This window comes from Oryctolagus cuniculus, chromosome 10, assembly GCF_051225735.1.
Source record: "Oryctolagus cuniculus isolate XC-2025 breed Fujian yellow rabbit chromosome 10, ASM5122573v1, whole genome shotgun sequence".
Taxonomy (NCBI): domain Eukaryota; kingdom Metazoa; phylum Chordata; class Mammalia; order Lagomorpha; family Leporidae; genus Oryctolagus; species Oryctolagus cuniculus.
The window spans coordinates 60,518,527-60,531,859 of record NC_142876.1 but is presented as its reverse complement, the minus strand read 5'-3'; the positions used below and the strand labels follow the sequence as shown (position 1 = coordinate 60,531,859).

At 45.6% G+C, this 13,333-nt stretch overlaps 2 protein-coding genes across 5 annotated transcripts in view; one reads left to right on the top strand and one right to left on the bottom strand.

The window, feature by feature from the left end:
- Positions 1-5,521: 5,521 nt before the first annotated feature.
- Positions 5,522-12,840, bottom strand: TGIF1 (TGFB induced factor homeobox 1). 4 transcript variants are annotated; one of them, XM_070050425.2, is made up of 4 exons: positions 11,045-11,160; positions 10,717-10,848; positions 7,351-7,577; positions 5,522-6,570 (listed from the first exon to the last, which is right to left on the bottom strand). In XM_070050425.2, exons 1-4 carry the CDS (start codon positions 11,049-11,051, stop codon positions 5,995-5,997), a joined length of 942 nt encoding a protein of 313 aa, XP_069906526.1. In that variant the 5' UTR covers positions 11,052-11,160; the 3' UTR covers positions 5,522-5,994. The 4 variants fall into 4 exon arrangements, with proteins under 4 accessions (XP_069906526.1, XP_002713643.1, XP_008259336.1 ...); XM_002713597.6 differs by lacking the exons at positions 10,717-10,848; positions 11,045-11,160 and adding an exon at positions 12,505-12,840; XM_008261114.5 differs by lacking the exons at positions 10,717-10,848; positions 11,045-11,160 and adding an exon at positions 12,514-12,840.
- LOC138844047 (uncharacterized) overlaps positions 5,959-13,333 on the top strand; it is a 69,093-nt gene continuing 61,718 nt past the window's right edge. Inside the window, exons 1-2 of the mRNA XM_089304910.1 lie at positions 5,959-6,001; positions 10,513-10,612. Coding sequence (XP_089161036.1) covers positions 5,959-6,001; positions 10,513-10,612 — 143 coding nt within the window. The remainder of the gene's footprint in view (positions 6,002-10,512; positions 10,613-13,333) is intronic.

Sequence of the window (13,333 nt, the reverse complement as noted above, 5' to 3'; positions counted from 1 at the left end):
TAATTAGAGGTCATAATTTTTGAGGTCGTCTTGACACATTCTCCCGTGAAGGAGCTTAATGAGACCTAGAACTTTGACTTCTAACTATTCCTTTTTACTCCCTTGTCAATTGCCAGAGGTAAACTTAAATTTTTGGTTTGATTCAAATAAATGTTTACCTTTCTACAGTGTTTCTCAGACCGTTAGGGGTTTGGCTTTACTAGTATGAACCATGTGTATAGTATTGCATGTACCTAAGGCCAAATATCAGATTTATGCTAAACTATAAAAAGTTGACCTGAGTGACAATATAATTCTATAGCAAATTATATTTCTTCCACAAAAACTTGTCTAGTGTCCAAACAAAGAGTACAAAAATAGTATTTTTTTTTTTAGGTCTGGAAAGAGAACGGTCTATTCCCAAAGTTCTGCTTAAGAAGAGAAACAATGCTAATTTGCAGAATTATTTAGGGAAGTGATTCCAAACTTGCCTATACATTAGAATCACAAAGAGAACTAAACATTCCTGATCCCAGACCACATTCTATTTTAAAGGCCTGGAGAATGATGGAATCATTGTAGAATGATCAAATATCCCAGGCCACAGTACATTTTAAAGCTTTCCAGATGATGCCAATGTGCAGATAACTTTGAAAACCACTGATTTAGAGTTTAAAAGTTTTCTACAGCAAGATTCTAATTTTTATAATAGGCCATTTTTTCCCTTTTTCATCCTAATCCTCCTCCAGATTGACAATGGTAAATCATAAACAGAAATTTAACCAAAAAAAAAGGTAATTGAAGGCCTGGAGAATGATCAAAAACCAGACAGAAACTGCAGGTTATCTCCTCTTAAAAAGAGGGAACTTCCAGATGTACACATTTGTGGTTCTACCCCCGAGGGCAGGCCTCATTTTTCAGATGGCGGGAGCGGCACAGACCTGTAGCCTTAGTGATCTGAGATGTCATGGGCAGATGGGGTGGACAGAGCAGAAAGATTAGGAAAGTCAGGAAAGGAATTCGGGAAAGGAAGGAATTGAAAAGACAGATCTCAAACTTTAAACATGAACTTTGCACAAAACCTTGGTGGACTTGTGCAGAGGAGCCCACCCCTTGGGAAGGCGGCAGCTGGAACTGAAAGAACTCATCTGAGATTTTAGCTACTAATCACTAGAGTTTCAAGTTTCAGCCCAGCCAAATGAACTGCCTCAGGGCAAAACTGAACTTTTCAGAGGAACGTAGCAGAATCCGGGCTTTATTAAGACAGCATCCATAATGCTGAGTGTGTACTAAGAAATCACTAGACAAGAAAATGTGACCCCCTATTGAGGCGAAATGCAGTCAATAGAACTTGACTGTGATGTTACAAGTAGCAGCTAAGAGTTTTAAGTCAGGTATTTTAAGTAGCTTATAAGAAAATATATGCATAATTAATAAATCAATGAGGAGCATCTCAGCAGAGAAACAGTAAGGGTAAAAGGAACCAAATGGAAATTGTACATATGAAAAATACGGTAACTGGAAGAAAAGCTTACTGGATGAGTCCAACAGCAGAGTGAAAATAAATTACACAAATTGTTGAATATGAAAGATAAAACTGAAGAAAAAATAGAGCCTCAGAGATGTGCAGACAATATCAGGAAATCTAATAATATTTTTTGGAATTCTAGAAGGGCTGAAGAAAGCTAACAACAAATCTGTAGAAGAAATGGCCAAAATCTTTCTAAATTAGATTTAAAAATAAAGCTAAAATCATAAACTTACAGATCCAAAAACCTCAATGAACCTCAAGCAGGATTAATACAAAGAAAATCAAGCTTAGTAGGATATCAAGGTCAAACGGCTGAAATTAAAAAATAACACAAAGGGTGGGTGTCACGGCACAGCAGGTTAAACCAACACTTGGGAAGCCTGTACCTCGTATTGGACTACCCAAGATCAAGTCTCATTTCTGCTTCCGATCCAGCTTCTTAATGAGCCTGGGAAGCAGCAGATGATGACTCAAGTTCTTAGATTCCTGCCACAAACGTGGAAGATGTGGATGGAGTTCCAGGTTCCTAGCTTTGGGCCCTGGCTTTTGTGGCCACGTCACTCTGCTTTTCAAATAAATAAGAAACACAATCAGAGAAAAAACATTAAATACAGGAGAACAACACAAATGACAGCTGATGTCTCATTAGGAACAATGAAGGTCAAAAGACGATAAATGCTTTTGAAGTATTACATGGAAAAACAATCTAGAATTCTACATTAGTTAAACTATTCTTCAAAGTTGAAAGTGATATAGAGTCATTTTCAATGAACAAAAACTTAGATAATTTGTCACCAGCAAGGCTGCACAACAATTCTCAAGGAAATCCTCTCAGCTGGCAAAGAATGCCACCAGATGTCACTCAGACCCACAGGAAGAGCACTGGAATGGTAAATATTTGGCAAGCATAAAAGACAATAAATACTTTTTTTCTCTTTTAATGGTTTAAGAGACATATACCTGTTTTAAGTGAAAATTACAGCCTGTACTTTTGGGTTTATTGCATTTATAACTGTACTAATATGTAAGAAACAAGGGTGAATGGAACTCTCCTGCTGCAACATTCTATATTTTATATGAAATTATACAGTATTACCCTAAGTAGATTACACTAAGTTAAAGATGCATGTTGTAATTCTTAGAATCATTAAAATAAACAGGGTATAGCTTATAAACCAACAGAAAATTAAAACAAAATACTGAAAATATTCAACTAACCTGAAAAAAGGCAAGAAGGAGGAGAAAAAAACCAAATACTGAACTAAATCCAAATACATGAAAATCAATTAAATCTAAATTTACTAAACATAGTAAATAAAAGACAGAAATCATTATAATTAAAAAGCAAGACCCTATTATATAGCAGGAGATAAACTTTTAAAAAATAGTTATGTATTTATTTATTTGAAAGCTGGAGTTAGAGAGAAGAGAGGGAGAGAGAGAGGTTTCTTCCATCCACTGGTTCACTTCCCAAATGGCTGCAAGAACTGGGGTTGGGCTAGGCTAAAGCCAGGAGCTAGAAGCTTCATCCAGGTCTCCCACATGGGTGCAAGGACCCAGGGACTTGGGTCATCTTCCATTGCTTTCCCAGGCACATTATCAGGGAGCTGGATTGGAGCAGATGGCACCCACTGAGCCACAGAGCAGACCCCGGGAGATGAACTTTTAACACAATACACTAATAGTTAAAAGTAAAGTTGGGGCCAGTGCTGTGGCATAGTGGGTAATCCCATATGAGCTGATTTGAGTCCCTGATGTTCCACTTCTGATCCAGTTCTCTGCTATGGCTTGGGAAAACAGTAGAAGATGGCCCAAGTCTTTTGGGCCCCTGTACCAGTGTGGGAGACCTAGAAGCTCCTGGCTCCGGAGCTCTGGTTTCCAATTAGTCCAGCTCTAGCTGTTGTGGTCATCTGGGGAGTAAACCAGCTGATGGCAGACTTCTCTCTCTCTCTGTAATTCTGCCTTTCAAATAAATAAAATTTCAAAAAAAGTAAAAGTTATGCCATATAAATAAGCATAGAAATAATTTCCGTTTGCTTTGGTATGAATACTTTTTTACATTTACCTTTTCAACCAAATTTACCTGGTTTTAAATGATTTACATTTATATCAACCAGGATCTGTAACATTAGGAGAAAAATAAAATGAGACAATTTAGAGGGACTTTCTTTTAAACTTCTTGGTTCTATCGACCCCTCAGCTTCGTTAGAAATGATTTGTAATGGCTCCTTTTCTCACCCTTCTAGTGAGTGATGCAACACCTTAACACGGGCAGGTTTTCAGTTATTTGCTTGTCTCCTTTATCAGTACTAAAGCAAAATTTTCAGCTACTGATCTAGCACTTGGAACCAGTCATGATTTTTACTTTTATTTGTTTTATGTATTTGAAAAGCAGAGCTAAGAGACTTTGGAGACAACTTCCCCAACCACTGGTTCACTCCCCAAATGCCTACAACAGCCAGGGATAGGACTCTGACGCCCTAGGTAACATCTTTTTTTTTTTTTTTTTTTTTTTTTTTTTTTTTTTTTTTTTTGACAGGCAGAGTGGACAGTGAGAGAGAGAGACAGAGAGAAAGGTCTTCCTTTGCCATTGGTTCACCCTCCAATGGCCGCCGCGGCCGGCGCACCGTGCTGATCCGATGGCAGGAGCCAGGTGCTTCTCCTGGTCTCCCATGGGGTGCAGGGACAAGCACTTGGGCCATCCTCCACTGCACTCCCTGGCTACAGCAGAGAGCTGGCCTGGAAGAGGGGCAACCGGGACAGAATCCGGCGCCCCGACCGGGACTAGAACCCGGTGTGCCGGCGCCGCTAGGCGGAGGATTAGCCTAGTGAGCCGCGGCACCGGCCTCCTAGGTAACATCTTAACTGCTGCTGCAAATGTTCTACCTAGCTAATGATTTTTAACCGCTTTTAATTTGCATTGCTTGTTCCTTTTATTTACTAGCGTATCTTTTTTTTTGGATTCTGTCTATTTCTGGAAACTTCAGAGCTGGGACTGCCTGGGCTAAGCTGTGCTTTTTCAACCTGCCCGCCATCAGGTACAACACCATACCTGTCCTCACTTTTCTTAAACCTCTTGGTTGTCACTGTCAGTTTTGCACTTTAAAAAGTCTCCATCACTTTCTCTAGTAGGGGCTTTCGAAAAATAGGGTTGAAAAATCAAACTTACATTTGGTAAACAAAGAATTTTCTGCATTTTTAGAAAAGACTGAAGCATGATGCTACCTCAAACTTAGACAATTCATAGCTTGGGCAGAGCTTGAAAGAACACGACTGTAACAACAAAGAAACTTCATACTAAGCAGGACTACAAAGAATGGTTTTGTGGCATGTGACAAATCTGCTCAACCATTTAAGTGAAAGGAACACTATCCATTCCCTTCTGGCCATCCAGGCTTTATAAATAATCGTCTGTCCCAACAAACTCCACTTCACGGTGACCTTGGAAAAGATGTTTCTAAAAAAACTAATAATCCAAAAATAAAGAGAACCCTATTGTTTATTTCATCACTTAAAACATGTTTGAAGATGTTTTAAAAAGTGATTTCTCTACACATGAATGTTTCTTGAATGCAAAGGCCTCACCTACTTCTGAACAAACATCATTCTAAAGGGCATTGTGGAAGAGTGATATTGCTCAGACTGCTTGGGTTGTTTACTTCTGAAAACTTAAACCATAACCAGTTGCTTTAAGACTTTTAAATGTACTATGTTTAAAATACGCAGGAAAGATTACCAAGGATGTGAGTGATTCACTGAACAGATGAAACAATTTTAACTTGTGCCATTTAGTTTGAAGCATATTTAAAGGCCTGCTACACCTCCTATCAAGAGTAAATATCACACATCCTGCTTCTGTATACTGGCTTGTTGTCCATAGTTCTTCAAAGTGTGGTGACAGCCCCCTAACTCACACCCCACCCCACCCCCAGCTTCCTGCTCCTTGGGTGCTATATTCCTTCTCTTTTTAAGAAGTGCCTCCCTTAACAAAATACTCTGCATTACAGTATCTTTTAAAGAAAATACTTTATTACATCATGAAAAAAAGGGCATCAATCAACTAGATTCATACTTGTTTGAAAAAAAATTGAAAATTTATTAAGACAGTATATGGGCATCCTGTTCCACATGGGAATGAGAAGATGCTATAGGTTCTCTAAGTATTGCACAGTCTGAAAAAAAAAACAAACACAAAAGGGAAAGGGGAGAAAAAAAAAAATCACATGATGTTGGGAACCATCTCACATTATGAATAATCTACCAAGAAACATTTAAAAAAGAAAATCCTGTTTCTACAGTAGCTTTGAATTTATAGTTCTTGGAATGACTGTATTCCATTGAAGACATTTCAGTAACAGGAAGCTGCATTTTAGCAATCCCATGTGCAAATATTAATAAAAAAATATATAAAATAATGCAATTCATCTCTTGCCATCACCCCGGCAATCATGACATTTTTGAGAACTATTTTGCTTGAAAAAGGGTTAAGCCGTAAGTTTTGCCTGAAGCTCCATCTCTGCAGCCCTTTTGAGTGCAACATCCACTAGAAGCTGAAATCCACTGAAATCCTGGTTGAGGTCCGGCGGAGTCGGGGGAGGAGTGTTGAAAAGACCACTCTGTGTATTTGTACTTGGTCCAGATTTACATGTGTCCTCTGGGTACACAAGAGAGGCGTCTGTAAAGCTGCTGGCTGCTATCTGCTGTATATCTGTGTTGTGTCCCACACCGACTGACTGGCAAAGAGAGAAAGGCACATCTTTCAGCGCAGTCACAGTGGTATGGCAGATCACCGATGGACGAGCCAAAATCGATCCTGGGGATGGTGGCTTCGGAGACAGTGGCCTCCCTAGGATTGGGTTTGGTCCAGCTGTACAGGAATGGAATGGGCTCTCCTCAAGAGCTGGCATGAAGTTTTTGATGCTCACTGCAGACTCCATAGAGCCAGCTTCAGAAATCTTGGCCCCACGGCGGGATATTGTGAACTGGTTTGGATCTTTGCCATCCTTTCTCAGCATGTCAGGGAGGAGCCTGCGTCGGGCGTTGATGAACCAGTTACAGACCTGAAATTACATCAGTATGCTTAAACATTTCCCCTATTCACTTGGCAAACAGGTTCTGGGGACATTTCTCTTCTCAGAGTGCCTAACTGATCTCTGTTTGTATTAAAGGTGGCATAGGAAGGCCTGTTTGGACTTAGCAAGCTATTTCAAGTTATGTGAGCCCAACCAAGAAACAGAGCTGCCTCCCACCAGAAACTTCTCCTCCTCTAATACTAAATTTGCTTAAATTTTTTCAGAAGAAAGAAAAGGTTTTAAAACCTCAAATACCTGAAAATGAGTTGAGAGAGAAAGGTTTACCTTTTAAATTCTCTCCATTTTAACCTATTACCTACTGCCCCAGCATTTAAGTTAATCAACTACAGGAAAACCTTTCCTGTATGAAAAGTGCCACTCCTCCCAGTAACTGATTTTTCTCAGTTCAAATGACTGTGTCAACAGGCACAACATGAATTACCTCACTGAAGTCTGCCCTTGTTTAAATATCAAACCAGTTTCCTGGGCAGTAGAGTAAGGTTTAACCTCCTTTTTATGTTTGTTGCATAAAGGAGGGCTCCTTTAGGCATTAAAGGAAATGCCACTTGACAGATGACTGTCAAGTGTTTCTGTGTGCTCTGAATAGCCAGTTATTAGCTGTTAGTACTATAAAGTTTACAATAAAAAGATATTCCTTCTTTTTTTTGAGCGGGGAGGAACTTGATGACTTGACACACAGGATGAGGAATGCTGTGAAATGACTTTGGAAATAAAGAGGCATGCCGAAACCTCGTGCTCTTTCCTTACCTGTAGCGTAGACAGGTGTGTTTGCTGGGACAGCAAGGCTTTTTCTTGCTCTGAGGGATAGGCATTGTATCGGTGCTCATACAGCCAGTCTCGGAGAATCTGAACAGACTCCTTGGGCAGGTTGCCCCTCCTCCTCCTCTTGCCTGAACCAGCCGAAGAGGAGAGGTCCAGAGGAATGTCCATGCTGTCCTCATCCTCGGTCTCACTGCCGGACGCTACCATGACACCTACGAAGAGACCAAGGCCAACTGTCAGTCACTTGGACCAGCAAGGCCCCTCTATCTTGCCATGCTCATTTGTTCTGCCCACTCAGTGTGACTCAACTGGATTTTCTCCACCACTGTGAGGGAGGCAGGGTGTTTTCTGTTCAGAACTCCCAGGGCCCACTAGCGGCAGCACAAGGTAGATTCTCAACCAACTGTCAGATGCCCTTTCTCAGCTACTTTCCTTTAGGATTTCACTTCTCACATTCCTTTTGAATGATGCTCAGAGTCATCAGTTTGACTCCAAGAGAAAAACTGCACTGAAAAAGTCAATAGCCTGCACACATTGGAAACAGAAAGGGGGCTGTGTCCGTCACAATGTGCCTAGTGATCTTCTCCAAGGTCACTGGGAGCTGGGAAAAACAACCCAGTGAGTGTCCTAATGCACATTTCACACGTTATTCTTCCTCCAGCTTCCAGCGAAGATTTAAAATAAAAGGGAGGGTTTGTACATTATCTTCACTGATAAGAACAGACCTCCATGGTCTTTTCTTATTCATTGCTTATCTACTTGTCACCTTTTTAAAAAATACCACTGAAGTTTTCAGTTTCATCACACACAAATATTTTTCTACTATGGGTACTTTATTACATATCAATTAGCAGTTCAGTCTTAAATTATTCCATGACAAAGAAAACTGAATATGCAACTTACTCCCAAAGGAAGTTCTTTTGGCTCTAAGTACTTTAATCCCATCAGAAATTTTAAGAATTCACAAACCATAGGGAATATGCAAATCATAGACTGGGTTCAATAAAAATTCAGACCTGATCTTTACAGACATTTGAACCTAATTTTGAACTACAAAAAACTTTTAAATAAGAAATGCTACAACCGCCTGTTTTGAATGACTAAAGAACATTCTTTTATGAAGATCTAGAATTTAAAAAATAAAAATGACAAACTATAGCATGCATGAAAATAGCAATATTTCTGGAGAATTTAACACAAAAATGTTTAAGGATTTTTTTAATTGACTCAGACTTTTACTCAGTGACACATTTTTTAGTTTTGGACTGCAGGGGGCAGAAGGTGCTGGAGGGCGTTCCTACAGGAAAGGCAGAACCCTCCAGAGACAAAGTAAAGCAAGTTCTAACAAAAGAGGTGGATGATCTTGCAAATTCACTTCAGCCCAAGGCTTAACAAACAGCCATAAATAAACCACACAAGAATCCCAACTTTAAACGGCCATGCATTTGAAGTTTCCCTTCCCTGAGGATTTAATTAAACTTAAGAAAAAAGTTTAAAAGGGCACACTGAAAACTGAAACTGCTTTCACTATTGAGAAGTTGAGTAACTTTCAAACGCACACTGAAATTTGGGTAAAGGACTATGAATAAAAAAAAAAATCTAAGAAATTATAAATGAGTTCCTGTTTCACATTTGCTTTGATAATTAAGGAAATTTAACCTCTAAAGTATGCATTCAGTTAACTGAATCACTAAAGCATATCTGAATAAAGCAATTTGTTTAAACTCTCCAACGTCTGAAACGCCAGACATTCTTCATGGCTATTATCCTGCTTCCCTTTTTCAAATCTAGGAAAAGTGTGAAAATTTGCTCATTGAACAGTGAGTTCTCAACTGTAAGTTGGTAATAACAAAGAGTTTGAAACAAACAAACAAAAAAACCCCTGAAGCCTGCCCTTTGATCTGCTTGCAGAGTTTGACAAGAAGCCTGGTCTTTCAGAATAGGTTAGTGACACAAAAGCAGGTTTCAGTTAAGCAACACCGAGCCGCAGCGCGACTTCACTCTGTTCTCAGTTCATTTAAATAAATGAATGCCAGGCCTCAGGACCTCTTAACAAATATTTCCAATATGTGCACAAAAGCTGAAGTAACAGGAAGTGGAGACTCCAGTTCCTCGGCCAGCTGATATTTCACTGCAGCTAAACCACGCTCGCTGCTGTCAGGACTGTTTTCATTAAAACTCTCCCTCTTGATTGTGGCTCGGCTTGGAAAAACAAAAAGACTTTTTCCTCCTTACTCATTTCCTACTGTAACAGAGCTTTTGAAAAGTTTCCCGGTTACGACTTGTTTCCAAACGTCTTGCTTTGCTTACACTTAAAAAAATGTGGCTGGAAGGGAGGGGGGCTGACTCGCAAGCCTCGGTGACTCTATCCACATACAAGGAAATGGTGTTTAGAAAGCCACAAGATGGCCTATGGATCCCACAGCCCTTAGAAGCAGTCTTGGCCTCTGCACTTTTTCTCATCAGCTCTGCCACACCAAGATGGGGGAAAGAGGGCAGAAGAGACAGTAGGACTTAAAAAAAAAAATCTAGTAAAGAATCCAGAAATAATTGGGGAGAAAGTGAAGTTGAAGCATACAATTAAGAAGAAAAGCAAACTTAAACTAAGTTTCCCGATCAAAAGATCTCTAGAAAAGCCAAGGAAATCCAACTGAACACCCAAACCCCGAAATCCTGGGTGCCCCCGTCTGCCACGGAGGAACCCCTTAAGGCAGCACTTCAACAGTCACACCGGGAGCAGACTGAAGGGATTCTCCTCATCGAACCTTCTCTCTGCTTGCTTTAAGCCATTTCTGATGTTTTTGCGGGCTGAGCCCAGGTTTGTTGTCACAAACCTGTCTGACCAAACCCCGGGCTCTGGAAGCCAGTGGAAAGTGCCTTCGCTTTAAGGCCACCTGGGGCGATTTCCACAGCCATCTCCAAGGCAGACAGGCACAGAGCCGAGGCCGGCCCGCGATCCCTGGGGAGTGCTCACGCGACCCGCAGGGAAGGCGCCCTCCGACCCAGGTGGCCTCGACCGCGAGGAGGCAGGGCCGCGGGGGCTCGCGCCGAGAGGGAGGAGCCCGGAGGCGAGCGAGGAGCTTTTGTTCTAGAGTTCCTCGGCCCCAACTGAAACCGGCCTGCAAACTTTTTTTTTTTTTTTTTCAGTCAGTAACCGCGACCCGAGGCGCTCCAGGGCTCTGGGTCACTCGCCGCTGGAGCCCAGAAACGAGGCCGTGACTCCCGCCCCCGGCGCGAACACAGCTGGGTAGGAAAACCTCAAAAGGGAAAGCAACCCGGGCCACCTCGGCACTTTCAGCTCCCCGACACGGGCCCTGAAGCAGTCGCCAAGTTTCCCCTCCACCACGTCACCTTTCATTGTTTCCGTGAGTCGGCGCGGCGGGGGTCCCCACGGATCCAGCCCGCCGGTCCCGCTCGGTCCCCCCAGCCGCGGGGCGGGGGTGGGGTACCGGAGAGCGCCGAGGGGCGCTGCGGGGGAGCCACCTGGGAGGGAGAGTTGGCCAGGGTGGGGTGGGGGGAGGCGAACCAGGGCAGCCCCCGCCCGAGCCCGAACAATGGGGCTGGTCGCCCCCGGCGGAAGCCCGGCTCGGCGTTCGACGCGCTGGAACCCGCGTCAGAAACTGACACCCCCACCCCCACCCCGGGGTAGCGCGCCCAGCCGCCCCGGAAGGCTCTGGACCTGTCATCCCAGCAGAGTCCAGGCTGGCGCGGCTCTTCCCTCGCGCGTCTTCTCACAGAGCCAAGAGAAACGTCCCAGTTCTCCCCGTGGCCCTCAGGGAGAAAGGGAAGTCCTACTCCCAACTCCTCCCCGCCCCGCCGTGACCCGGCCTTTCACGTGTGATTTCTCTCTCCTGCCGGGAGAGCTTGGGGGGGGGGGGTGGGGAGGACAGAGACGCGCCGCGTGTTTCAAAGTCCCGCACGGAAACCACAGGGCAACAGGGGATTCCCCCCTACACACGCGAGAAACGCAGCCGCCGGGACGGTGCGTGCGTGCGTGTGTGTGTGTCTGTGTGTGCGCGCGCGGGGCGGCCGCACCACAACTCGGCTGTTCCGTGGGAGCCGCGCTCGCCGTCCGCGTCTGAAAGAATGTGGAGTCCCACACGCGAGGGAGCTCCCGGGCATGCGCAGCAGCGCCCCCACCCCCGCGATTAACTTCTGTTTTGATCCACTCCACATAAATCACAACAGAAAAGCCAGCCCCGGCCCTCCACGGAACACTCGGGGGACCTCCCAGGCTGGGACTCCGAAGTGAACTTCAAAAGGGACTTCTCAGTCCTTGACCTTTCTAGGTGGTGTTTTTTTTTTTTTTCTGTGTATTTTGCAATTTTTTTTTTAAACCAGACGGCAAGTTTTAGTTGTAAAGCTTCCAGAACGCTTGGTGGAAACAATGACAGCCTCGCTCTTATGCACTTACAACCAAGCCTGCTTGTCACACTTGGACGCGTTCTGACTGAACGCCGCTGGAACTGGCTGGCCCTCCGTCCTAACTCTTCATCTTGCCCCAAATCCATCGTGGGAAAACTTTGAGAGACTGGGAATTTTTTTTTTCTTTCTTAAAGTCTAGTTTTCCAAAGCTGTTTACAGCAGAGGGCTTTGTGAGGGGCCGGGACCACATTCCTTTAATTGTGAAAACACCACATGCCCCAAGAAAAGTGCCCAGGCCCAGCTGGGAGTGGGGGCTCTCGGAGCAGAACTTTCTTTCAGACAAAGACGCGCCACGGTTCCGCTGCACGCCCCGCCCTGGAAAAGCGAGGCGCAGGGTCCCCCGGCCCGGACCCCCACAGCCCCCGCCGGAGAGACAGGACGAGGAGCCACGCGGCGGCTGGGCCGAGCGTGGGGTGTGGGAGCAGACAATGAAACTTGGAGGCGCACAAACAAGGCGCTGAGCGTGTTTCTTGACAACGCGCCAGCAGCGTGGAGAGAGGCTCGTCTCCCCCACAGCAGCCCCCGCGTGTTGTGTCTAGAAGGAAAACAGCAACTGCCATTTCAGACGCTGCCCCAACAAAGCCCACGGCCGCCTTTCCAAGTCCCAAAGTGCCCCAGGGCAGAAAAAAGTCCACCAAGTCACTCTTGGCGGCGGGGTCAGCACGTTGCCCCGGCTCTCGCGCTGCGGCGCGCACGGCCCCGCGGCCGCCTTACCTTTCTTACTTTTCATTCTGAAGCTCCTCTCCCAGCGCCAGGCAATGCTGGGGTCTCGAGGGGCCGAGGGCCGGAGCACCGGGGGCCAAGCGAGAGTCCTGATTCCCGGCCGATTCTCCCGTAACTTGTAGGACGTGCTCCAACCGTCGCTGCTAAACAAGGGGCTCGGATCCCAGGCGCCCGCTCCTCGGGTGGAATTCAAGTGACACTTGGGCTTCCTCCTGCCGGGAGATTCTGGCAGCCGGCCGGGGGCTCTCCCTCACCCAACTCGCTCCCCTCCCTACTCCGCTCCTTTGTTCCCTGCTCCTGCTCGGCGCACCTCGGCGCTGTCAGAGTGAGAAAGGCGAGGAGGGAAGGTACAGGAGGTCCTGCCTCCGCCCCCAGCCGCCCGCCCCGTCCCCCGCCCGCCTCGCCGCTCCTCCGCCCCTCCCCCGCCCCTTCCAGCCGGGGTGGACCGGATCGCGCCCCGGCCGCTGTCACCCGTCCCTCTCGGCGGCGGCCGACCTCAGAAACTCGATTCTTCCTGCCTGCTGCGCGCTCGCCGCCCGCATCCCTCGCGGGGCGGCGGAGTCACCAGCCGAGCGCCCCCGGGCTTTCCCTTTGGGCCTTTCTTCCCGGAGCAGGCGAGGGGTGCTTTTGGTTAAGAAACTGCCAGCCGATGGGAAAAAAAAGGACTCCCCTCCTCGCACCCAGAGAAGACTAGGCTGCCCCTCTCGTTTTTGACAGCTACCCCAAACTGCACAGTCCCTGCCCGAGCCGCTTCTGACCCAAGGGGCGGGGCACGGCAGGAAAAGTATGTGGGACAAGCACCAACTTCTTCCAGAATGCG

What these genes read in the sequence shown, in the direction of transcription:
- TGIF1 (XM_070050425.2), bottom strand. An exon ending in ACTCACGGAAACAATGAAAG is followed by an intron (nt 7,578 to 10,716) that starts GTGACGTGGTGG and finishes GTCTCTTCGTAG; the next exon opens with GTGTCATGGTAGCGTCCGGC. An exon ending in CACACCTGTCTACGCTACAG is followed by an intron (nt 6,571 to 7,350) that starts GTAAGGAAAGAG and finishes ATGTAATTTCAG; the next exon opens with GTCTGTAACTGGTTCATCAA.